The sequence below is a fragment of the Sprattus sprattus genome (assembly GCF_963457725.1).
Source record: "Sprattus sprattus genome assembly, chromosome: 12".
Lineage (NCBI taxonomy): Eukaryota > Metazoa > Chordata > Actinopteri > Clupeiformes > Clupeidae > Sprattus > Sprattus sprattus.
This window is the reverse complement of record NC_137910.1, coordinates 26,928,313-26,947,328: the sequence shown is the minus strand read 5'-3', so window position 1 is coordinate 26,947,328 and position 19,016 is coordinate 26,928,313. Positions and strand designations below refer to the sequence as shown.

At 41.4% G+C, this 19,016-nt stretch overlaps 1 protein-coding gene across 4 annotated transcripts; it reads right to left on the bottom strand.

Moving 5' to 3' along the window:
* Nucleotides 1–2,984: 2,984 nt before the first annotated feature.
* washc2c (WASH complex subunit 2C) lies at nucleotides 2,985–18,530 on the bottom strand. 4 transcript variants are annotated; one of them, XM_080849063.1, is made up of 32 exons: nucleotides 18,397–18,530; nucleotides 17,576–17,708; nucleotides 17,270–17,434; nucleotides 17,107–17,175; nucleotides 16,636–16,809; nucleotides 16,240–16,333; nucleotides 15,843–15,904; nucleotides 15,637–15,696; nucleotides 15,421–15,519; nucleotides 15,233–15,320; nucleotides 14,931–14,996; nucleotides 14,082–14,209; nucleotides 13,915–13,984; nucleotides 13,529–13,579; nucleotides 13,247–13,435; nucleotides 10,374–10,537; nucleotides 10,112–10,219; nucleotides 9,901–9,996; nucleotides 9,654–9,755; nucleotides 9,439–9,540; nucleotides 8,192–8,349; nucleotides 7,971–8,085; nucleotides 7,612–7,845; nucleotides 7,204–7,413; nucleotides 6,995–7,117; nucleotides 6,779–6,877; nucleotides 6,520–6,603; nucleotides 6,133–6,189; nucleotides 5,333–5,572; nucleotides 4,489–5,163; nucleotides 4,058–4,232; nucleotides 2,985–3,646 (listed from the first exon to the last, which is right to left on the bottom strand). In XM_080849063.1, exons 2-32 carry the CDS (start codon nucleotides 17,690–17,692, stop codon nucleotides 3,498–3,500), a joined length of 4,323 nt encoding a protein of 1,440 aa, XP_080705189.1. In that variant the 5' UTR covers nucleotides 17,693–17,708; nucleotides 18,397–18,530; the 3' UTR covers nucleotides 2,985–3,497. The 4 variants fall into 4 exon arrangements, with proteins under 4 accessions (XP_080705189.1, XP_080705191.1, XP_080705190.1 ...); XM_080849065.1 differs by having other exon boundaries at nucleotides 6,133–6,186; XM_080849064.1 differs by having other exon boundaries at nucleotides 18,393–18,527.
* Between the last annotated feature and the right edge of the window lie 486 nt (nucleotides 18,531–19,016).

The following is a 19,016-nucleotide window of genomic DNA, read 5'->3' as shown; positions in this document are numbered from 1 at the left end:
AAACACTACACATTTATCTACACAAATATTCAACTTCAATTCCAAGGCCATAGCTTAACTGTAAGTGTAGACTAGTATTATTGGCACCAATGAAACACTAACCAGCATGACATCAGGTAGACCTGACTCTAATGACTGTTACGCAATTCCATTCATAGGACGGATACAGTGTCAACCCCCTCGTTATTACATAGTCCTAACAGAACAAGGGGGTGAATTCATCCCACCTTTGACTGTGTGGAAGGACAGGGTAGTGAGGAAAAGATAAAGGCACTGACACCATCTCCAACAGGCCAGAGCCTCTATGATAAACTGGATGTAATAGTCTAAGGATAGTCACAGGTTATGATTCGGTGCAAGATATTTTCTTGAATTTCAGGTCAATTAAATATTGCTGCTCTTTTCTAGAACTTACCAATTAACAGTAATTATTTATATATAATATTTTCAACAGACCTGGTAGTTTTCTTTATCCGATTCAACAATATTTGGGATTGGTACAAATTATTTATATTTCATTAAAAAAACATATAGATCCCCATTCTTATTGTATTCTGAGAGCAAGCTAGAATCTTACCTAAAATGAAATCTAGTGTAAATATAAACAATTGCCAGTGTACATGTTTTTCATTGTATTTCACCAATCAGCTAGTCTGCTTCAACTTTCATGCATACTACAGAATCAATTTAAAACAATGCTTTGACAAAGCAGAACTTAAAAGCATGTCAGTCTTACCCAAAGCATGGCAAAACAGGTTGGGGTGGACAGAGTATTTGAACGTAATAACCAAACCACTATACCTTTAAGCTTTACTACATGCATTACAACTACTACATTACAAACAACTGTCCAAGGTTATCTTAGATCCAGTGAAACAGTACAATTTGTCCAACTATAGGACACATGAGCCCAGCTGCGACTTCACCCTGAAGACGCACAGGTATTTAAGTACCTGTACCTGTAAAGGCGATGTTAGCACTGACGGTGGCAATTAACGGTAACGTATTTTAAAACCCCAGATCTGATTTCAGTAATATTACATTAATGAGGTGTTGCGTTTTAGGGTTACACACAGAGGTGACAGCCGCACCATTCTTAAACTCAATTACCAGTAAAGAAGCGCATCTTTGGGGGAAAAAAGATCACAGACTGACTAGCCAGCATTGTCACGGATGAAGCAAAATCTTTCAAGCTAGGGGTCATTCTAGCTTCACTCCCAAAATAACGTTATGTTAGATATCCGGAAACAAAAAACCTCACAAACATAATCTAACCCCCCTAGGATGAAGCTATCGCCAGATAATCGTCTGTTGCATGCAATCTGAACAGCAACTTTAATTTGCTGGGATTCTGCTTTATAATGTAGGTATAGCCAGCTAGCAGGCTGGCTAGCAAGGATAGAAAGCTAACAATACCTCGTCAGTAGTATCAAGTCGCAGTCTGGGACAGTCGTGGGTTTGCCTTTCGCTTGACTTAATAACGTCTTCGTTGAGATATAATTTAATCTGAAATCATGTTTTAAGGTGTTGCATCTCCAGAAAAGCATGCTTTGATCCTCAAGTGGATCTGCTCACTATGCCCATCAATAGCCCCTACACCTATCAGTACAACACGGGCAGCAGGCCAAAAAAACCCATTGTGACACTCCTTGACTGACAGGTAAGAACACCTATGACGTCATTCATCAACTAATGAAAAGACTGAGTTGTCCAATGGGGGGAAAGAGGAGGCGGGATTGCATTCGCTCAGAGAGACAAGAACATTTTGCCTTCCCTTTGTCTCCCGGATGTCAACTGTCTCCAACAACAATTCACACGTGACTGATGACCCTGACACTTGTATTCCTAGAGATGTCAGTATACGACCAGAAGGGACTACCTATGCCTGTTGCTGCAGAATGTGTAAAGTTGGTCAGCGGCTGTCATAGCTCATATCAGAGTACAGGCCAGCCCCCGAAAAAAGAACGCCCGGGACAATCATTTAGCCTGAATTACAAAAAACAAAAAAAACTTTTAAAAAGTAAAAAACGTCAGACAAAATATATAGCATTATATTACAACCACCATTCTCAGCCAACAACACACTTTAGCAAAATTGGAAAGGCCTTTAATAAGCCGTAGAATGTTCAAAGTGTGACTGTTCTGCTTAACCTGCACCCAGTGCTTTGCGCTCATCTTTGACAGGCACTTTTAAAGAAAATTTATTATTATTACATTGTACACTAATCTGGTAAACAACTGTGTCTAAACACTGGACTTGTTACTATGGACACAGCATACCCAGGTGTGTATGCCACTTCCTACAGGGAATAACCACATCATGATAATGCTGTTCACCATCCTGCTACCTTGCTGATGTAGTGCTTGATGAAGCACTTCACTTTCTCCTGCTCCATTACCATGTAACCCTACAACCTAAGTAACCTGTTATATGTATACCTCTTTCCTATATAAACAATATTATTATTCAACCTATTCCTTAACTATTTTTACTTTGTCGAAGGGGAGTTAGATGTAAAAAGTTACATATAGTAGTGTCACAAGGGAGGAAGCACATGGCAATGATGCCAAATTGACAGACATTTGTCCAAGACACACAATTACAGCATTATAAGGAGTGTGTAATGTTTCAGCTGGCTTTGCCACATTAACAAACCTTGACCTTTTGATGCCCTTGTCAATAATGCAGGTTTGTTTTCCTCCAGACTTTCCTGATTCTTATAGCTAAGTCTGCAGAGTAAAACAAAAAAGAAGAAAAACAGAGCAATTGCAGCACTCACCACATTTACTCTTCCATACTGCATAAAAGGCAATATTTGTGTTCACACTATTCTTCCACTGAATGACACTTCATTTATGTACATCAGTTTATTCATTGATGCCGTATATGGACACAAGATACTTTTATATTTTTCATAAAATATATATATTTTTAGTTTTCAAAAATCAAATGTGACATGCAGCATTACAAATTTGAACAGCTAAGTAAAAAAAATGTAAAACAAAAAAAACGAATGAACATTTGAAGAAAAAAACAAAACATTCTAAGGACAGTGCGCACAAATGTAAGAGATTAAGCAGTCCAATATTATGGTACAATCCGATACAAGTGTGATATTAAAAATTAATATTACAGCGAAATGTAAGTTCACAGATCAATGATTTATTTATATAAATGACATATACTCTATCTACACAAGGTAAAATTCATGCTTAAAGTGCCGTCATGATGTGTATTACAACAAATGGAACATTTACAGAATCGCAGTTAATTACTATTAAATAACCTGTTAATCAGATGAGTCTACAAAGGCCATTACACAATGAATCTTTACCACCTCTGGTCAATATTGTAAAAGAGGTTACTGATGAAATTATAAATAAACTATTAACAGTGTTAATACAGTCTCTTTAACCCTTATTGTGTCCTCAACAAAAAAACAATTCTGGATAACGTTACTGAAGGCCTCAATAAAAAAGAAAGGAAAAAAAATACTTCAGTTCCCCCCCAGGACATTTAAAGGGTCATCAAAAATACTGGAGCTGGAGTCCTCTGTTGCAATAGGATCGAGGGCAGGCTGCGCCTTCTTGGCTTTGGAGGGGGGCTTCGCCGCCGGCTTAGGGGTTCCAGGTGAGAAGATATCATCTACACACACAAATGGGAATCATCACTACTCAATCATCTCTAGACATTACAGAATATCTCTTTCTTTCATCTGTAATCAAATCCTTCTTCTATTGTCAAAGTCATGTTTAATGTATAAATGACACTTTAAAAGCAGCCCGGTGCCTTGCATCTTTTGTACTGGGGTTTCCCAAGTGATACTTGTTTCTGAATCGATCAAATTGGTCAGATATTTCTCTGCTGTACTGGGAACTTAAAACACACCATTAGCGAAAATAACTACTGACTAGCAATGGGAAATTTGTAATAAAGAAATTGCAATAACTAACTGTTTCTGAAGTCCTACTATTAAAACGGTCAAGATGAACACAATTATTGAGGCTGATTTTATTAAAATGCCAAAAGAGACAAAAGTATTTCATCAGTACTCACCCATATCATCATCAAATATGGATTTGGTCTCAACTTTCTTCTTCGATTTTTTCTCTTTAGGTTTTGGTTTTGGAGTCAAGTCAGCAAAAATGTCAACATTGTCATCAAACAAGCTTGCATCCAAGGATTTTTCTTTCAGCTTCTTAGAAACGTTAGGTGTCGTCTCAATTGTGTCCTGCAAGAACAAAAACTCTTTAAGTCTGCACCTGTACACCATTTAAAAACTAAAACAATACAGAAGCTCTACACTTAGGGCAAGACAACAAAACTGAAACTAAACCTAAGATCCATGTGACCGTACCAGTTAAACCTGGTTCCCTGTTGATAACCATAGAGCTCCCATCTACACTTTCTACAGCATTAATACCTTAGTGGGAAACTAGGACTTATTTTACATTAAACCAAGTGGCAAGAGGCAAAACTCTATGTACCTGGAAAATGTCCTGGTTTGCAGAAGCGCCTCCAGCATTCAAGTCTTTACTGGCTGAAGTTTTACCAATGCTTTTACTAATTCCAAACAGGTCGTCATCATCCTCCTCCACCAGGAACGGGACCGCTTTGCCCTTCTTGGCAGACTTCTGCTTCCCCGCTCCAAAGAGGTCACCTCCTTGGTCATCAAAAATGGAGGGAGCGGGATCCTTCATAGGAGCACTGACGGGGACCTCCACGGGAGTTTTCGTTTTGAGTTTGGGGGAGGGTGTGAGTTTAGGGATGGGGGCAAAGAGGTGGCCGGAACCAAAAAGGTCCTCCCCTTCGTCAGCCAGCGCAGTTACAGGGGGCCTCTTGGGCCTGACTGCCTGTGTGGAGTCCTTCTCCAGAGGGGTGGTGGCCGGCTGCGAGAGGACAGAGGAGAGTGGAGGGGAGGAGGGGGTGGGGGTGGGGTTGGGCAGAGAGGAGGAAGTGCCTGGGCTGGGGGTTGGAGTGGGCAGAGTGGGGGAGGAGGGGCTGGGGGTGGGCAGAGGGGTGGCAGTGGCTGGGCTGGGGCCCGCTCCCATGCTGGAATTCTCCCCTGGGCTCTCGCCCTTGGGCTCCTCTGTGTTTTGGGCTGCTTGGTGCCTGGCAGACCGGGTCTGGGGCCGCCGGCGGACCGCTCCTTTGGTGCGACCCTGAAAAGAGTTAACATGGAAAGATTATAATCTACACTGTACCAGTAACCGATAATACTCCCCCAAAACAATGCATGCATCATCCCTAAATTGGTTTGAAAAGAATAAAGTAGTATAACATAAGCTTCCTGCAGTCTTGGACAGAAAAGTGACACAGAACTCAACCCACCTTGTTGGCACTTTGCAGTGTGCTGATGTGTGCCGGGCTGTCGAAACTCACACCTAGCTCAGTGGGCGCAGGGGGCTGTGTGGGTGTGCTGGCTGGGCTTGGCAGTGGAGTTGTGGGGGAGATGCTGGAAGAGCAGGGGGCTGCTGCGGAGGGCACCAGGCCTGGGAGAACGCTGACAGCTCCAGGGATCCGCGGCACTGCTCCTGGCAGAAGGCTGCTGGGGTTGATGACCAGGCTAGCCTGAAGTGGAACAACACAGCCTTGAGTTAGAGATCAATATGGTTCTCTGCCACGCCTGCTGAGCTGAGAAAAGCACTGTTCCTCCATGCAGGAGGAGGGGCTGATCCATCTAACAGGCCTTTGAGGGAGTGCAGCAAGCTCTTATGGTGCCTGATGCCAATTCACACACAAAGCTGCAAAAAATCTGCAAAAAAAAAGGCTTGTATGGCAACACTACCATTTCGTATGTATATAACATGTATATATCAGGGAGGAAATTAACGATTTCAAGAAAGAGAGGCTCAGAGAGACGTGCCAGAGGAGAAGTTTTCATATGCCAGTCAAAAGAAAAGCTTAGCAAAAGTTCACAGGATGGCATCCATATGATGCGGCAGAGTCTACAAGAGCAAAAAACAGTTAAGAAGTCTTGGTTGTGCTTCTATGTTGTAGCAGTAAAGCAAATAATTTAAGTTTTAAGTCCAGGACAAATGCAAAAAGGTCAAAAGAAGAGAAGTTGAGACAACCAGAGGTCTTTCAGAGGATGGAAGAGTAGAAAAGACTTTGGGTAAAAAAAAAATTACTTGAAGTTTTCCAATCCGAGAGGTGGGCCCTTTAGGTTCTACTGGCTTTGCAGGCTGCTGTGCAATGAAATGAATATTATGAAGTTAGGCATACAAAAATGGTACTTAACCTACTTATGGTGTTTCCAGAAGACATCGGTTTCAGATGTAGCCACATTTCGAACGTATACACAAGACTGAGACTTACAAAATATTTAGTTAAATCAGGTTGCATCATCATCGGTTACTTGGCAATTTCAATAATTCATAAGCGTACAATGAACTTCACTTAATTCTTGACTGATCATGTAGGTTTTAAGTGGACAATCTATTGAATGATTTCTGGACTGCAAAGAAAAGGGTTTAAAAACAAACCAAATACATATTTAACATTTTGTTGAGCTTCACCTCATTCTCAGTTGATGTTTTGGCACTGACAGGTTTGACAGATGACTCCTCTTTCTGAGGTTTAGCAGGCTTCTCAGCAACCTTCTGAAAAGGTGGGATGATAAAAGAATTGGAATTGTGTATATAAATAACATTTCTTTCAACTTTATTAAAAACTACACATGCTGTGTCACATCAGTCAATAAGACCTCAGAATAATATGATCCTAGCTAGTCTTTCTTCTTCCTGCCTATACAACTGATGGAGTTTGGTCCCTTACTGGAGGTGCTTTGGGCTTGGCAGAGGCAAAGAGGTCATCCTCATCCTCATCCCCAAACAGTGAAGGAACCACTGGCTTCACTGATGCAGGTAAGGGACTCTACAAAAGACAAGCCAAAATGGACACAATGACTTTTCTGCTTCCATCGTGACATCTTCTGCTAAACTCAATGGCAGCCATTTTCCATTTCTTTTATCGGTAGATACTGTGACTCACAGCGGATTTAACTGAGGTGGCAAAAAGGTCAACATCTGGGTCGTTGTCCTTCTGCTCTGTCTGACTGAAGAGAAGCTCCTCGTCCTGAAAAACGCCTGTGCTTTTGGTGCCTGACCTTGGCTCCTGAGGTGCACAAAACAGTGATCAATTAATACCAATAATTCAATTAAAATAATTCAATACAACCCCTTGGCAGAATCTATACAAACCTTGAGTGTGTTTTTGGTTACTGTTTTGGTAGATACAGACACAGGTGGACCCCCATTGGCCTCCTCCTCATCAGCCTCATCGTAATCCTCATCAAACAGACTTAATGTAACTTTCTGTCCACTCTTCACCAGCGGTGGTGGGCCATCTTTACTTAGGAAGTCATCATCTTCACCATCATCATCATCATCCTCCAGCAGACCTTTGCTCGGCTGTATCAGTGAATCATAGGTCATGATTAGAGTACTGTATACTCGCAGGTGCTTATGCAAGTGATTGTGAACTATAGGTGATTGTTAAATCACTGAAATAGAATGACATCAATAGCGGAGATCCTTTCAACAAAGGACAAATTACACTGACAAGAGGGTGTAGAGATGGAAAGGAAAGCGATTAACTCCTCGCCTCACCTTCAGAAACTCTGGCTTCTCGCCGAGCACATCGATTCCCCCAAACAGACTGACGGCGCCGGCAGGCTTCCTCTTCGCCTCGTCGGCTTCCTGGGGCAGAGATGGCGGTGACTGCAGGAGCGCTCCAGCCTTGGTCTTCTCCTCGGGTGCCCTCTCTGGCACAGGTGCCGGAATCTTCTCATCTGGCGTTATCCCAGCAGGCAGCGACGGGGGCGCAGGGTCAACAGCAGCCACCTGGAGTGCAGAGGACAGACGGGGACATGGTACAGGACTCTTTAGCTTCAGCTCACACAAGTATGTCCCTTTGAGGCAGAGATGAACATTTGTTTAATGCAGATGCGTTACCCTAGCATACTCACTTTTGCACTGGGGACTGTGGTAGTATTAGCAGGCATGAAGCCGAAGAGGGAATCTTTCTCATCATCTTCCGTTTCATCTTCAAACATCAATGACACTCTCTGTGGCTTTTTCTGACTGCGTGGACACACACACAAAAAACCCACATCTCTTTAGATGACAGTCCTGTAACTGACTTGACATTTTCCCTCAGTTTCTGCCAGCACATTCATCATGCACTGACCTTGACTCCTTTGTGGCAGCAAACAGGTCGTCTCCACTGTCATCGAACAGACTGACTTTCTGTGTTGCTTTAGCAGTGGGCAGACTGGAGGGGGCGCTCACGCTTGTCTTTATGCCCCCAGTCTTAACCGGCGCTGCGGTGGAACCCATCCATTGATCCTGCAGCACAGCACAGTAGAGCAAACAGGTGGAGGTTGATACAGCTGTATCACTATCAGAAAATGTTGTAGGTAGTAAATATAAATCAATTATATATATAAATCAGTAAATATGGCAAAAAATATAATCTGATTCAAATATATTTGGATTCTTATCACAATATTTCCTCAAACACCTTAAGAATTTAAAGTAACATTATGCAACAATTGTACTTCAGGATTAGGGTAAGGATAAGCAGTTTTACCTTAAAATAACAGCTTGAAAAAAATTGGGGCACTACAATGACTTTTAGTATGGAGAATCGCCTCCGTGGCATTGCCATACCAGGGTCCGTAGGCATATTACTGCTAAATGTAGGTTTGCCTGAAGCCGCCCGATTTCTACTGTCTGCCGAACTAGTAAGTAGCTTATTTGCCGTCTTGCTTTGTCTTATGTTGCACTTGCTTGATGTTTGACTGTGTTAGGACAGTTGTTGACTAACTAGTTTGTCCTAATGTCAAAGTCAGCACATTTCAAGAGATTTCGTTAGTTTTAGCCACTAGCATATCGGTAGAAATTAGCAATTGATCCGGAATGCTACTTTAAGTAAATGTAAATGCAACAAATGTTACTGTCTGAGGCACCTCTCACTGTCGGGCAGACCCTCCCATGGCTTTCCGTTGACACATAATGTGCTAAGGCAGCCCACAGGGGAACAGACTGGGTGCAAAATAGGGTGCAGACTAATTGTATCTATCACACTTCAACCACAGTCTCAAGGCAATGCGGAACCAACAGAAAACGGAAACACTTTTGGTCTCACACTCGTTCAGTCTACTACAAAAATCAGTCATTGGAAAGTCATTGGTCTCATCTCATCTAGCAAGGATTTTAGATTCCGTTTGCAAATTTTTGCTATATAATACAAATTGAGGGCTGTTTAAATGGCTGCCTAAGATGTGTAATTTTCCACATTCCTTATAAAAAATATTCAAACACCACAATATGAGATGTATTGTCCAGCTGTAATACTCATAGTTGCAGGTTCACTGTGCCGAATTTGCATTATATTTCATGAGGAACATGCATGGACATTTCACTGACGCATACCTCATCATCACTGAAGAGGGAAGAGGGCCCGAGCTTTGACCCCTGCTTTGTTCCAGTTTCAGGCTGAATGGATTTAGGCTTGGGTGCTGAAGAAAACAGATCCTAAAAGGCAGAGTGGAAACAAACAAAGACACCAACAAACATGAAAACCCATATTCATTATTTTATTTCGCATATCTGATTGAATAATTCTAGAGTTCCCAGCTTGTACTCACTTCCTCATCTTCGTCGTCAAATATGGTTGGAGCAGCCTTGCTGAGTTTGGCTTGAGTGGTAGGTTCTGGTTTGGACTGGCTCTTGGTCATGCTTGGAAAGATCTACCAGGACAGAAAGACCAAACCTCAGCAGGGACATTACCGTATCTAAAATATATCTGCTCATGCTCTGCTCTAGAATAGTGGTCTGTGGCTGAACCATTCTCTCTCCACCTGGTGGGTGCCAGTGCTAGTGAGGGGGGCCTACCTGTGAGTCCTCATCATCTGAAAAGAGACCTCTGCTCTGTGCCTTCTTCTCCAGTGGCTTAGTGGCTGCCGCTTTAATGTCGACAGGAGGCTCAGTCTGAAACAAAAAGGAACAGGAAAAGAAAAAAAGACTCTTATTTTAAACTTTGCTTCTAGGAAAATAAAGACAGTGGTTTCAGAGGGTGGAAGTGAGATGTGGGGTAGCCACAGACCTCTGATTTGTCAGACTCCTCGCTGGTGGATGGCTGCCGTTTTCTCAGGCCTTCCACTAACAAGCTCTTAGTGCCAGGACCAAACATGGAAACAGCCCCAGCAGGCATCTATGTCAAAGACAAAGACACACACACACAATCTAGTGAGAGTCTAGACAAAAGAAAGAGACTTTCACAGAGTAGGTTGAGAAACTAATCATGGTGTACAAAACCAAATGCTGGGTGTTTGCCATCATACAGGCTAAAATGGCCGTCTGTTTACCTTCTTCTCTGGGACTTGAGCCTTGTTTTCCCCGTCTTCAGGAGGCTCTCTCTTGCTGGGGTGTGCGGGGGCACCACTGGAGCCCTCCCTGAACATGTCTGCCTCATCTCCGTCCTCCCCCCCAAACAGATCCACTGCTTTCTTTGATTTGGGGTTCTCCTGTTCTGCTGGCATCAAACAGAAAGCCACACACACAAAAAAATATTTAGTGAAATGCAGCACAGTGCATAACTTTTGAGACTAACATAACAGGATCAAATAACATCCTTCCATTGTGGTCCTTTGGTTCCTCAACATATTGTTGTTAGTAAAGACAGACAAAGCCTATTTCCATGCATACAGACAAGAGGAACATGACAGCAAGACTGCGACAGACTGAAAACAGACAAAATAAAAATCTGCAACTGTGCAATTGGACAGACACCAGCTAAATCTAATTTAAATAAGGAGATCACAGAACCAAAAAGAAGACCTACAAAACCTGACCGGAGAATGAATCTGATCTAATGAATTTAAGATAACAGGAACATCGAAATTATATATTAAAGCACACAGTGGTAGGTCGTGACTTTGACTGAAATGAACTTGAACTGAACTTTGAACACTGAATGTTTTAATTTACTTTGAAACACTGAAATTGACTTGAACTGAACTTTGAATTTACTGTTAACACTGTGAATGGTTTTAATCAAATTCGAAATTGATATTTTATTAATGAATTGTGTAATTGTATAACCTGTTAGATTTAGTTAGATAAGGGTGCACCCGAGTAAGACCAAGGATTTGTTATCTAATATTGTTATTTATTGCACTGCACTTTGCAAAGTTTATTTGTTTCAATCTATTTATTTGTATGTATTGTTATTTATATCAGTGGTTCTCAATTCTAAATGTAAAACTTTGTTTTTCAAGCCATGCTCCCTCTGTCCATTAAGGAATCCCTGTCCCCAGTTCTGACATTAAACTACAGAAGCCGGCAATGGTTCTGCATGTAGGCCTATCTAACAATAACATGTTCGAACATTCAGCCAATCCAATTTGCAATTGCAAGAGATATTTCAAATGTATCAACAGGTATTGCACGATAATATGCTCTGACATGACCGGAGAATGTCTAGAGGCGACTAGTGTAGGCAAAAAGTCAACAGAGTATCTTTGTGTAAAACGAGTACCAGCTCAGATATGACTTCTTCTGAAGAACCAAATAGGGAGTTTTTCAGGCTTGTGACCCGGTATTTCTGAAATATGGATTTATGTATTGCGTGAAGAATGGTGAGCACCCGCCGTTGTGTGTGTTATGCAACGAAATACTGGCTAATGAAAGCCTGAAGCCTTCGAAATTGCAGATACATTTTGAAACAAAGCAGGCCAACTATAAAGATAAAAACTTTTTTCAAACGTATGAGCCAAAACCTCGAGGCACACCCCCCCCCCCCCCCCCCCCCCCCAAAAAAAAACAAAAAAACATTTGAACGTGCCATCATCACTGTTTAGGAGCAGGCACTGCGTGCATCCTAGCTGGTCTCCTGCCGACTAGCTCAGAGCAAAACGTCCCATACGGTTGCAGAAGTTGCCATCGATTTGAGCACTGCACTCATAGGTGAAAAAGAAGCAGCGAACTTAAAGACAATTCCCGTGACAAACGACACTGTTCATGTGAGGATATGTGACATGTCAAATGATGTTGAGCAGCAGATCACTGAACGTCTCTGCGCTTTTGACTTTATCGCCTTTACAACTCGATGAATCCACAGACGTGGCTAGCCATGCCATTCTCTTGGTTTACGTGCGGTATGTGCGGAATGATGACTTTGAAGAGCAGTTCTTATTTAATTCAGATTTGCCAACATTTACCACTGCAGGCAGCATAGATTTTTTTCTGCAATGGACGCATACTTTAACTCAGTCAGCTCTCCTGGTCAAAGTATGTTGGTGTGACAACGGATGGGGCAGTCTTGATGACAGGAAAACATTCAGGGATCTCATTTACTATTTGAACATGTCCATTTCTCATTAAGAAGTTGAGCATTTAAGTAATGATTTCTCATTAAGAAAATCAACATAAGTCCTGTGATAAGTGGAACATGTTAGTCCATCTCTGACTAAAAAGGTGAACATGTAAGTCCATGGATTCTTCTTAAGAAGTTGAAAATGTATGGCTTAAGTCCATGATTGTTCAGAAGTCCATGATTGCATAACTGATCCTGACTTTTAAACAGTTGCATGTGTTTTCAATGGTAAAACAGTGGTATAGTATTAAGCCTAGAAGTAGTGGTAGTAATCATAATAATAAAATAATAATACAATTGTTAAATTATTGGCCTGATGATTCTTGCTGATAATTGTTGGGTCGCAACTGCACTGGTATCTAAAAATTTGGGTCATGGAGCAAAAAAGGTTGAGAACCACTGATTTATATCATACATTGCATATATACATTCAACCCTATAAATAAATGTACTAATTTATTTCAAACTTAAATCTTAACTTGTGGTATCGCATTCATTTACCTCCATAGTCCTACCTAGATTCTTCTGATACTAGTCCAAGTACTTAGATGCTGTGTAACCACACTCTTTTAATTGAGCTGTGAGTTGTTAAGTGTTACATTATGTTAGAAGAAAGCTACATGTCCAGAGTAATCTAGTCTGATACCATGATACAGTAAGGGGATTAAACCCTACTGTACTTCCATTGGCAGTTTGCAACAAGCTTGCCATATAGTAGGAAAAACCCATAGGTTAGCCTTTTTCACACACACACACACACACACACACACACACACACACACACACACACAGTGATGGCGGTTTCTAAGGTACAGCAGTGCCTTGTGTCTGTAGACTGGCAATAAGATACAACGCATCACTTACTCGGGCTTGGCTTTTTGAGAGTCTTCCCGCTGAAAAAATCATCATCTTCCTCTTCATCCTCCTCATCAAAGAGTCCTCCGCTGCCAGTTGCTCGTTTCTGCATGGGTGGTGGTTTAGGCTTGAGCGAGTCTCCATTCTCTTGGCTCTCCACAGAATCAGAGTCATTTGGAGAACCAAAGAGGCTATTTGCTGCAATTGTAAGAACACAATAACACCTTTTGTTAATTGCTATGTATTTTTGTATCATTTTTATTTCATTTAATTAGGGCTTATAGACCATACCTGGAAACACAGGCACTGCGCTAGAGGGTATCTTCTTAGATTTGACAGATTCTGGAAAAGTAAATAAAATCACTTTTTAATTCTCTGCTATTACAGTTTAAATACAACCCATCCCACTCGCAAAGTCAAACAATATTGTGCTTCATAAATTATAGCTACGCAACATGCAGTCAGCTTAAGCAAGACAGAATTACGCATTAGAAAGACAGGCAGACAAACACACACATCCTGCCATTCATCTACCCCCCCACACACACAGGCACACAGAGCAGTTTTGCAACATCATGCATCTGCTTCTGAAACTTTCTCACACATCTCTTATCTCTTGACTGGTTGTGGAAGGATGAGAAACTGAAAATGAAAAAAAAAAAATGTGGTTTAAAAACCTGTCGTTGCTGCTGAACTCTGTCCTCTTCCTTCAGGTTCCTGTCTGGGAGCGTCAGAGAACAGATCTCCCTAAACAATAAGAGAAAGACAAAGGTTTGTGGCCTCAGCCTGAAGAAACAGTAAAGACCTGAGTACACATATTCACTGAGATTACACGCTCATGTACCTCGTCATCATCATCAAACAAGCCTTTGCCGCCACTGAAGAGGCCACCCTTTCCCCCAAATGGTGAGAAGTCATCATCCTCCAGCTTTGGTGGTTTGAAGATCTCATCGTCTTCTTCCTCCTCCTCAACTGAGGGTAATATTAACATGACTCAACATCACAAAGCAATGTTCATAGTTCTACAAAATGTCAGTAGTATATGTGGGCCACAGGAAGCCCTACAGCCTTAGGGGCCGAACACAGCGGACCGTGTTGCTACAGGTGCAGAAGCTTCAAAAACGTCTCGGCAAAGCGCGACGTGCAAAAAACAGCCTGCACCTGTGAGGCTGGGATGCACGCACAACCAATTTAAAACTATTGAATTATATAGCCACTGTAATTATATACCGCTTATATCAACCTTTCGCCTGCATTTTCCATTGTCCCCATCATATGTCTATGATCGTTCCTACCACATCTACCGCATCAAAACAGGAAAGAAGTAAAGCCCGCCTATTGCTTGAACTGATTGGCTGCCTAGGCAGTGTGACATTGATGAGCTGTGCGCCTCTGCGCCTTGCGCTCAAAAGTTCGGAATATTGTAAATTTTATGCGCGCCGAAAAACGCTAAAATAATGGCGTGCTGTAACATAGGAGAACAATGGTTTTGCTAGCGTTGCATTTGCCTCCAGTCTAATTTAAAAATATTTTCCAAAGAGGATTAGCCTGAGCTGCTAACCCTAGGGACTATTTATGAATTACTGTTTCTCCAGAGGACCGCTGAAGGACTGAGTGGGCTTGCAGCTGCCACCGAACCTAATGACCCCGTCTATAAGCTGTGTACAGAGGCACAGTATGCAAAAGGCCCTACCCTGTGGACGAGCTGGTTTGTTTCCTTTACTCTTCTTCTTTGTGATGGATGAAATGGATGATGACGCTGAAGTGGATTAATACACAAAGACAAACGGAAGACAAAGACAAAGGAATGTTGTCAATGAGATAACAGATCTGATGGAGACAGGTGATACTGTCCAGTCACAACGTTCATGCATTTCTGTGACGTTCTCTTATAGAATAACAGTTCTGTGATATAGAATGATGCCAAATATGTTTAAAGAGTAACTGGATGATGTCAAATGGTAGAAATTAGATGAGAGGTCTATTCTGACCAACCTGCACGAGCTGGCTCAGGCTTATTGGTGGGTTCACCTTTGATCCTGGCGGCAAGCTCATCAGCAAAGGAGGATGGGCCGGCTGAAGCCTAGCATTGAGGAGCAAAGCATATGCTATTGATTTCTACCTCCATTCCAAAACACTAGTGAAAAAAACTACCAATGCATAAACCCCTCTCACACACACACCTTTCCTTCACTGTCTTCCTCCTTGTCAGATTCACCAAATATGTCAGAATCTTCATCTTCTTCTTCTTCATCCTCGTCATAACTTAAGATGGAGGACTTCTAAGAGGTACAAGACACAAACAATGATTGAAATAGTGTTGAACTGAATTTAATTTATCAACAATAAACTAGGTACAAACAGTCCTCAGCCATGATGCAGAAAGACTTCAGACTCACTTTCTTGATGCTGCCTTGGCCATCTTCTTCTTGGTCAAAGTCCTCATCTGATTGCTGTTGCTGATTGAATCACCAAGAAAGATTTCTCTTTAAGTATATGAGATTACATTGATTTATATTATTAAAGAGCTTAAGGACTACTGAAAGCCTGCACATCAGTGCATGGACTGAGACATGAAGGGAAGAATAAACACAGTCAGACTTACATCTCTATCTTTGCCCTCTTCACTCTCCGCAATACTATCCCGATCACTATCTATGGACATTTCTGTGGGGGGAAACACACACTCTTTTTATCATCAGTTCAAGATAATAAGGGACTGATGCTTTACAAAAACAACACACCTGCATCCACTTATAAAACGTTAAAATCAATAAGGGAATGACAGCCATTGTGTATGATAAACATTTGCCAGGAACTGCCAAAAAAAACCTCCAAAACTCAGGTAGTGGGAATGGTGTGAACAGTGGCCAAGTTAGAGAAATCATACTGGTCAGCAAAGTACTGACAAAATAAACATGTATTGTATGGCAAGTTAGTCTAAATAAAATGTAGCTGCCTGGCTTAATGTATTTAACCTGTACAAACTGACTAAAAGCTACCTTCGCTTGAAAGATCTCCAAGTCCTACATCATCAGTCTCCATGAAAAGCTGAGATCCAATCAAGTAAGGCAATGGTCTGTCTACATACAAGTCCTGAAAAAGAGTGTACAAATTCAAGGTAGAGTTTGTGAGTTACGCAAACAATACCAAGATTTTTTTAAGTACAAACAAGATCATCATTATCATATTTTCTCATCTTATCTTCACACTAATGAGAAATATACTGGTTACGGACTTTAGCAATAGCAGAATTCAAGTCAAAACAATGGGTTCCTCTAAACATGTGCCTTTATACATTGCAAATTTGCTTTAATTTGACTCAAATGAATAGCTGTGGTCAACCTCATTAGTTCATTTAACAGGGTCAACACCATGAACAACCTTAGGTGCTGTACCTTGGGCTCCAGAATAGGCTCCACACGATCTGTGGCCTCCTCATCCTCAGAGTCTGAGTTGCCAGCCTTAATGTCCAGCTGTTCAAAGGCAGAGTCCAACACTTGCAGACCGTAGTTCACCGCCTCTTGTACCTTCGGAATCAGCTCAGCCTCCTTCTGTTCACGTGTTTTCTCCTTTAAAAAGAAAAAATAAACTGATTTAGTTTAGACATTAACCTAAATGTTTTCAAATATAACATTACCAGCGACATAGAAACAAAGGCGAAGTAGATGGTCTTTTTTCCCTTTTCACTCTGAATACATGTGTCTAATTAGACCTCAGGGTAAATGTAAAATGCATGGGTAAATTACTTAAATACTGTTGGGATTTGAACATATTGATTGAATAATACCAGGATGAAAGCTTTGTCAAGATGCATTCAAAATCCAACTTATTCAGCTAGCTTATTATTTTAAATCTGGATAACATACTAGCTCAGGCTGTTTCTCAGGTGCTTCAGGTTTTGCTGGATGATCTTCAACCTCTTCATCATACACCCTCTGAGCAAAATAGAAAGAAATGGTTCAAGGTTAAAAAAAAAGGTCAATAACAAAAAAAATTAAAATAAACATATAAGAACAAAAATGACACTACATTTTCAATGAACTGTGTGTTGGAGAGCATGAGGAAATCATTGAAGACTGTATGCAGGCAGCTGTCTGTGGCTTTGGTGTCACGAATAAGACCATCAAGCTGTTTTTCAATCTCATGAGTTTTTGACAGCATCCTCTGAGAGAAGTCTTGAAGGAAAAGGAACAGCTGCAAAAAGACAAATATTATGATGTTTCAAGTTGATCTCTACACTTGCTTGCACCAAAGTAAGACATAGAAGATATGCTGACTGAATTACAATATGTGACCCAAGCTTGTGATGGCACTTTTGAAGAGGAGAGGTATTACCCCCGAATCAGCAGCCAAAGACCAGTTTGCACTGTTTTTGCGCATCTCCTCTAGCGTCCAGGGTCTCTCCCAGATCTGCTTCTCCTCGCAATTATAATTACTGGGACCGTTTTCCATGGTTTCGGCACAGCACCTCCATAGTGGACGAAATAAAAAAACAAGCGCATTTCAAAGAAGTTAGGCTACAAATGTTTTACTGCTGACATCACTTTCACAGAATGCACATGATACAGATGATACTTTCGGAAACAGAGGGTGCTAACGTTACCATATTTCCTAACACGTCATACCACTTGTAAACCATGGCACACATTGAATAGCCTTTAGTATCTTTTTCATTGTAAGGATGTCAGTTGGCAATAACCCAGATAACGTTGCACAGACTACTCATGTTAGGAGAGCAAATGCATACTCTGCACCCCTGACATTCAGCTAATTCTCTATGACAGCTAGCTAATAGCCTCTGATCTACAAAAAGTGACCGGTTTTAACTTGTCTAGCAATGTTACAAACTGCAAACGAGAACGCTAGCTAGGTAACTAGCCATCTCGCTGGCTAGATATCTGGTGCAACACTTGCCTAGAATCCAGGTAATGTTTCTTTTGGTGGCGGATTTTTGTCTGAACAAAATGCTTATTGCTCATCTGTTCTATTTTGGGCTTGTAAGGACACGATAACAGTTACCGAGGAGACGAGTTACAAACTGCTGGCTTAGGTTAGTACTGCTTGCAACGATAGCTAACATTAGCATTTAGCTTACTGACATTTTCAGGAATAAGAAGAAAACACTGTCCACGGAAATCTATTTGCAGATCACTTACCTTTGGACCGTGTTGGCACTCTGTCTTCTATTGTCCTGTTATATTCTCAAACTACATTAACTTGCTTTAGATAGCAGCGACACAGCTCGGTTTTGGCCATGTAACTTACTCATTGGTTTTCTGTCTCATCACCCATGTTCTGTCTGCTTGGAGTCAGCTGATCAGTCACCTGATTAACTTACGTAGCTAGAGCCATGGCTAGAGCAGGCAGCGGTTTCCCTCTCAGGAAGTCAATCCACCAGTAGGCTAGTATAGAGTCTTTGGAATTTTAGAGGTTTCTGAGATATTGTTTTTCTGCATAATAAATGCGTTCCAGTTTGATGTTTATGACTACTAGGCTAGGCTATATAGCTTAGCGCCATAGGCACATTTTGGAATTGCAATTGCAGTTATATCACATTGAATAAAAAGGAAGACAGGTGGGACAAAACATTCATCTTTATTTATGTGCTGCTCAGGCTAAAATTGATGTATGCATACACAGTGCTACAGCAGTATTGTAAATTCGATTCGTAAATTGATATACGTCATCTTAACACAAAATATCCTTATTAAAAAGCATGCTAAATCATTTGCACTGTACTGGGCTTACATGGGGTTGGGAGAGGGGGAGTGCTTTT

What these genes read in the sequence shown, in the direction of transcription:
- washc2c (XM_080849063.1), bottom strand. Translation starts at nt 17,692, where the DNA reads ATGGAAAACGGTCCCAGTAATTATAATTGCGAGGAGAAGCAGATCTGG. An exon ending in AAGAGGGCAAAGATAGAGAT is followed by an intron (nt 15,697 to 15,842) that starts GTAAGTCTGACT and finishes TGATTCAATCAG; the next exon opens with CAACAGCAATCAGATGAGGA. An exon ending in GAGTTCAGCAGCAACGACAG is followed by an intron (nt 13,580 to 13,914) that starts GTTTTTAAACCA and finishes TTACTTTTCCAG; the next exon opens with AATCTGTCAAATCTAAGAAG.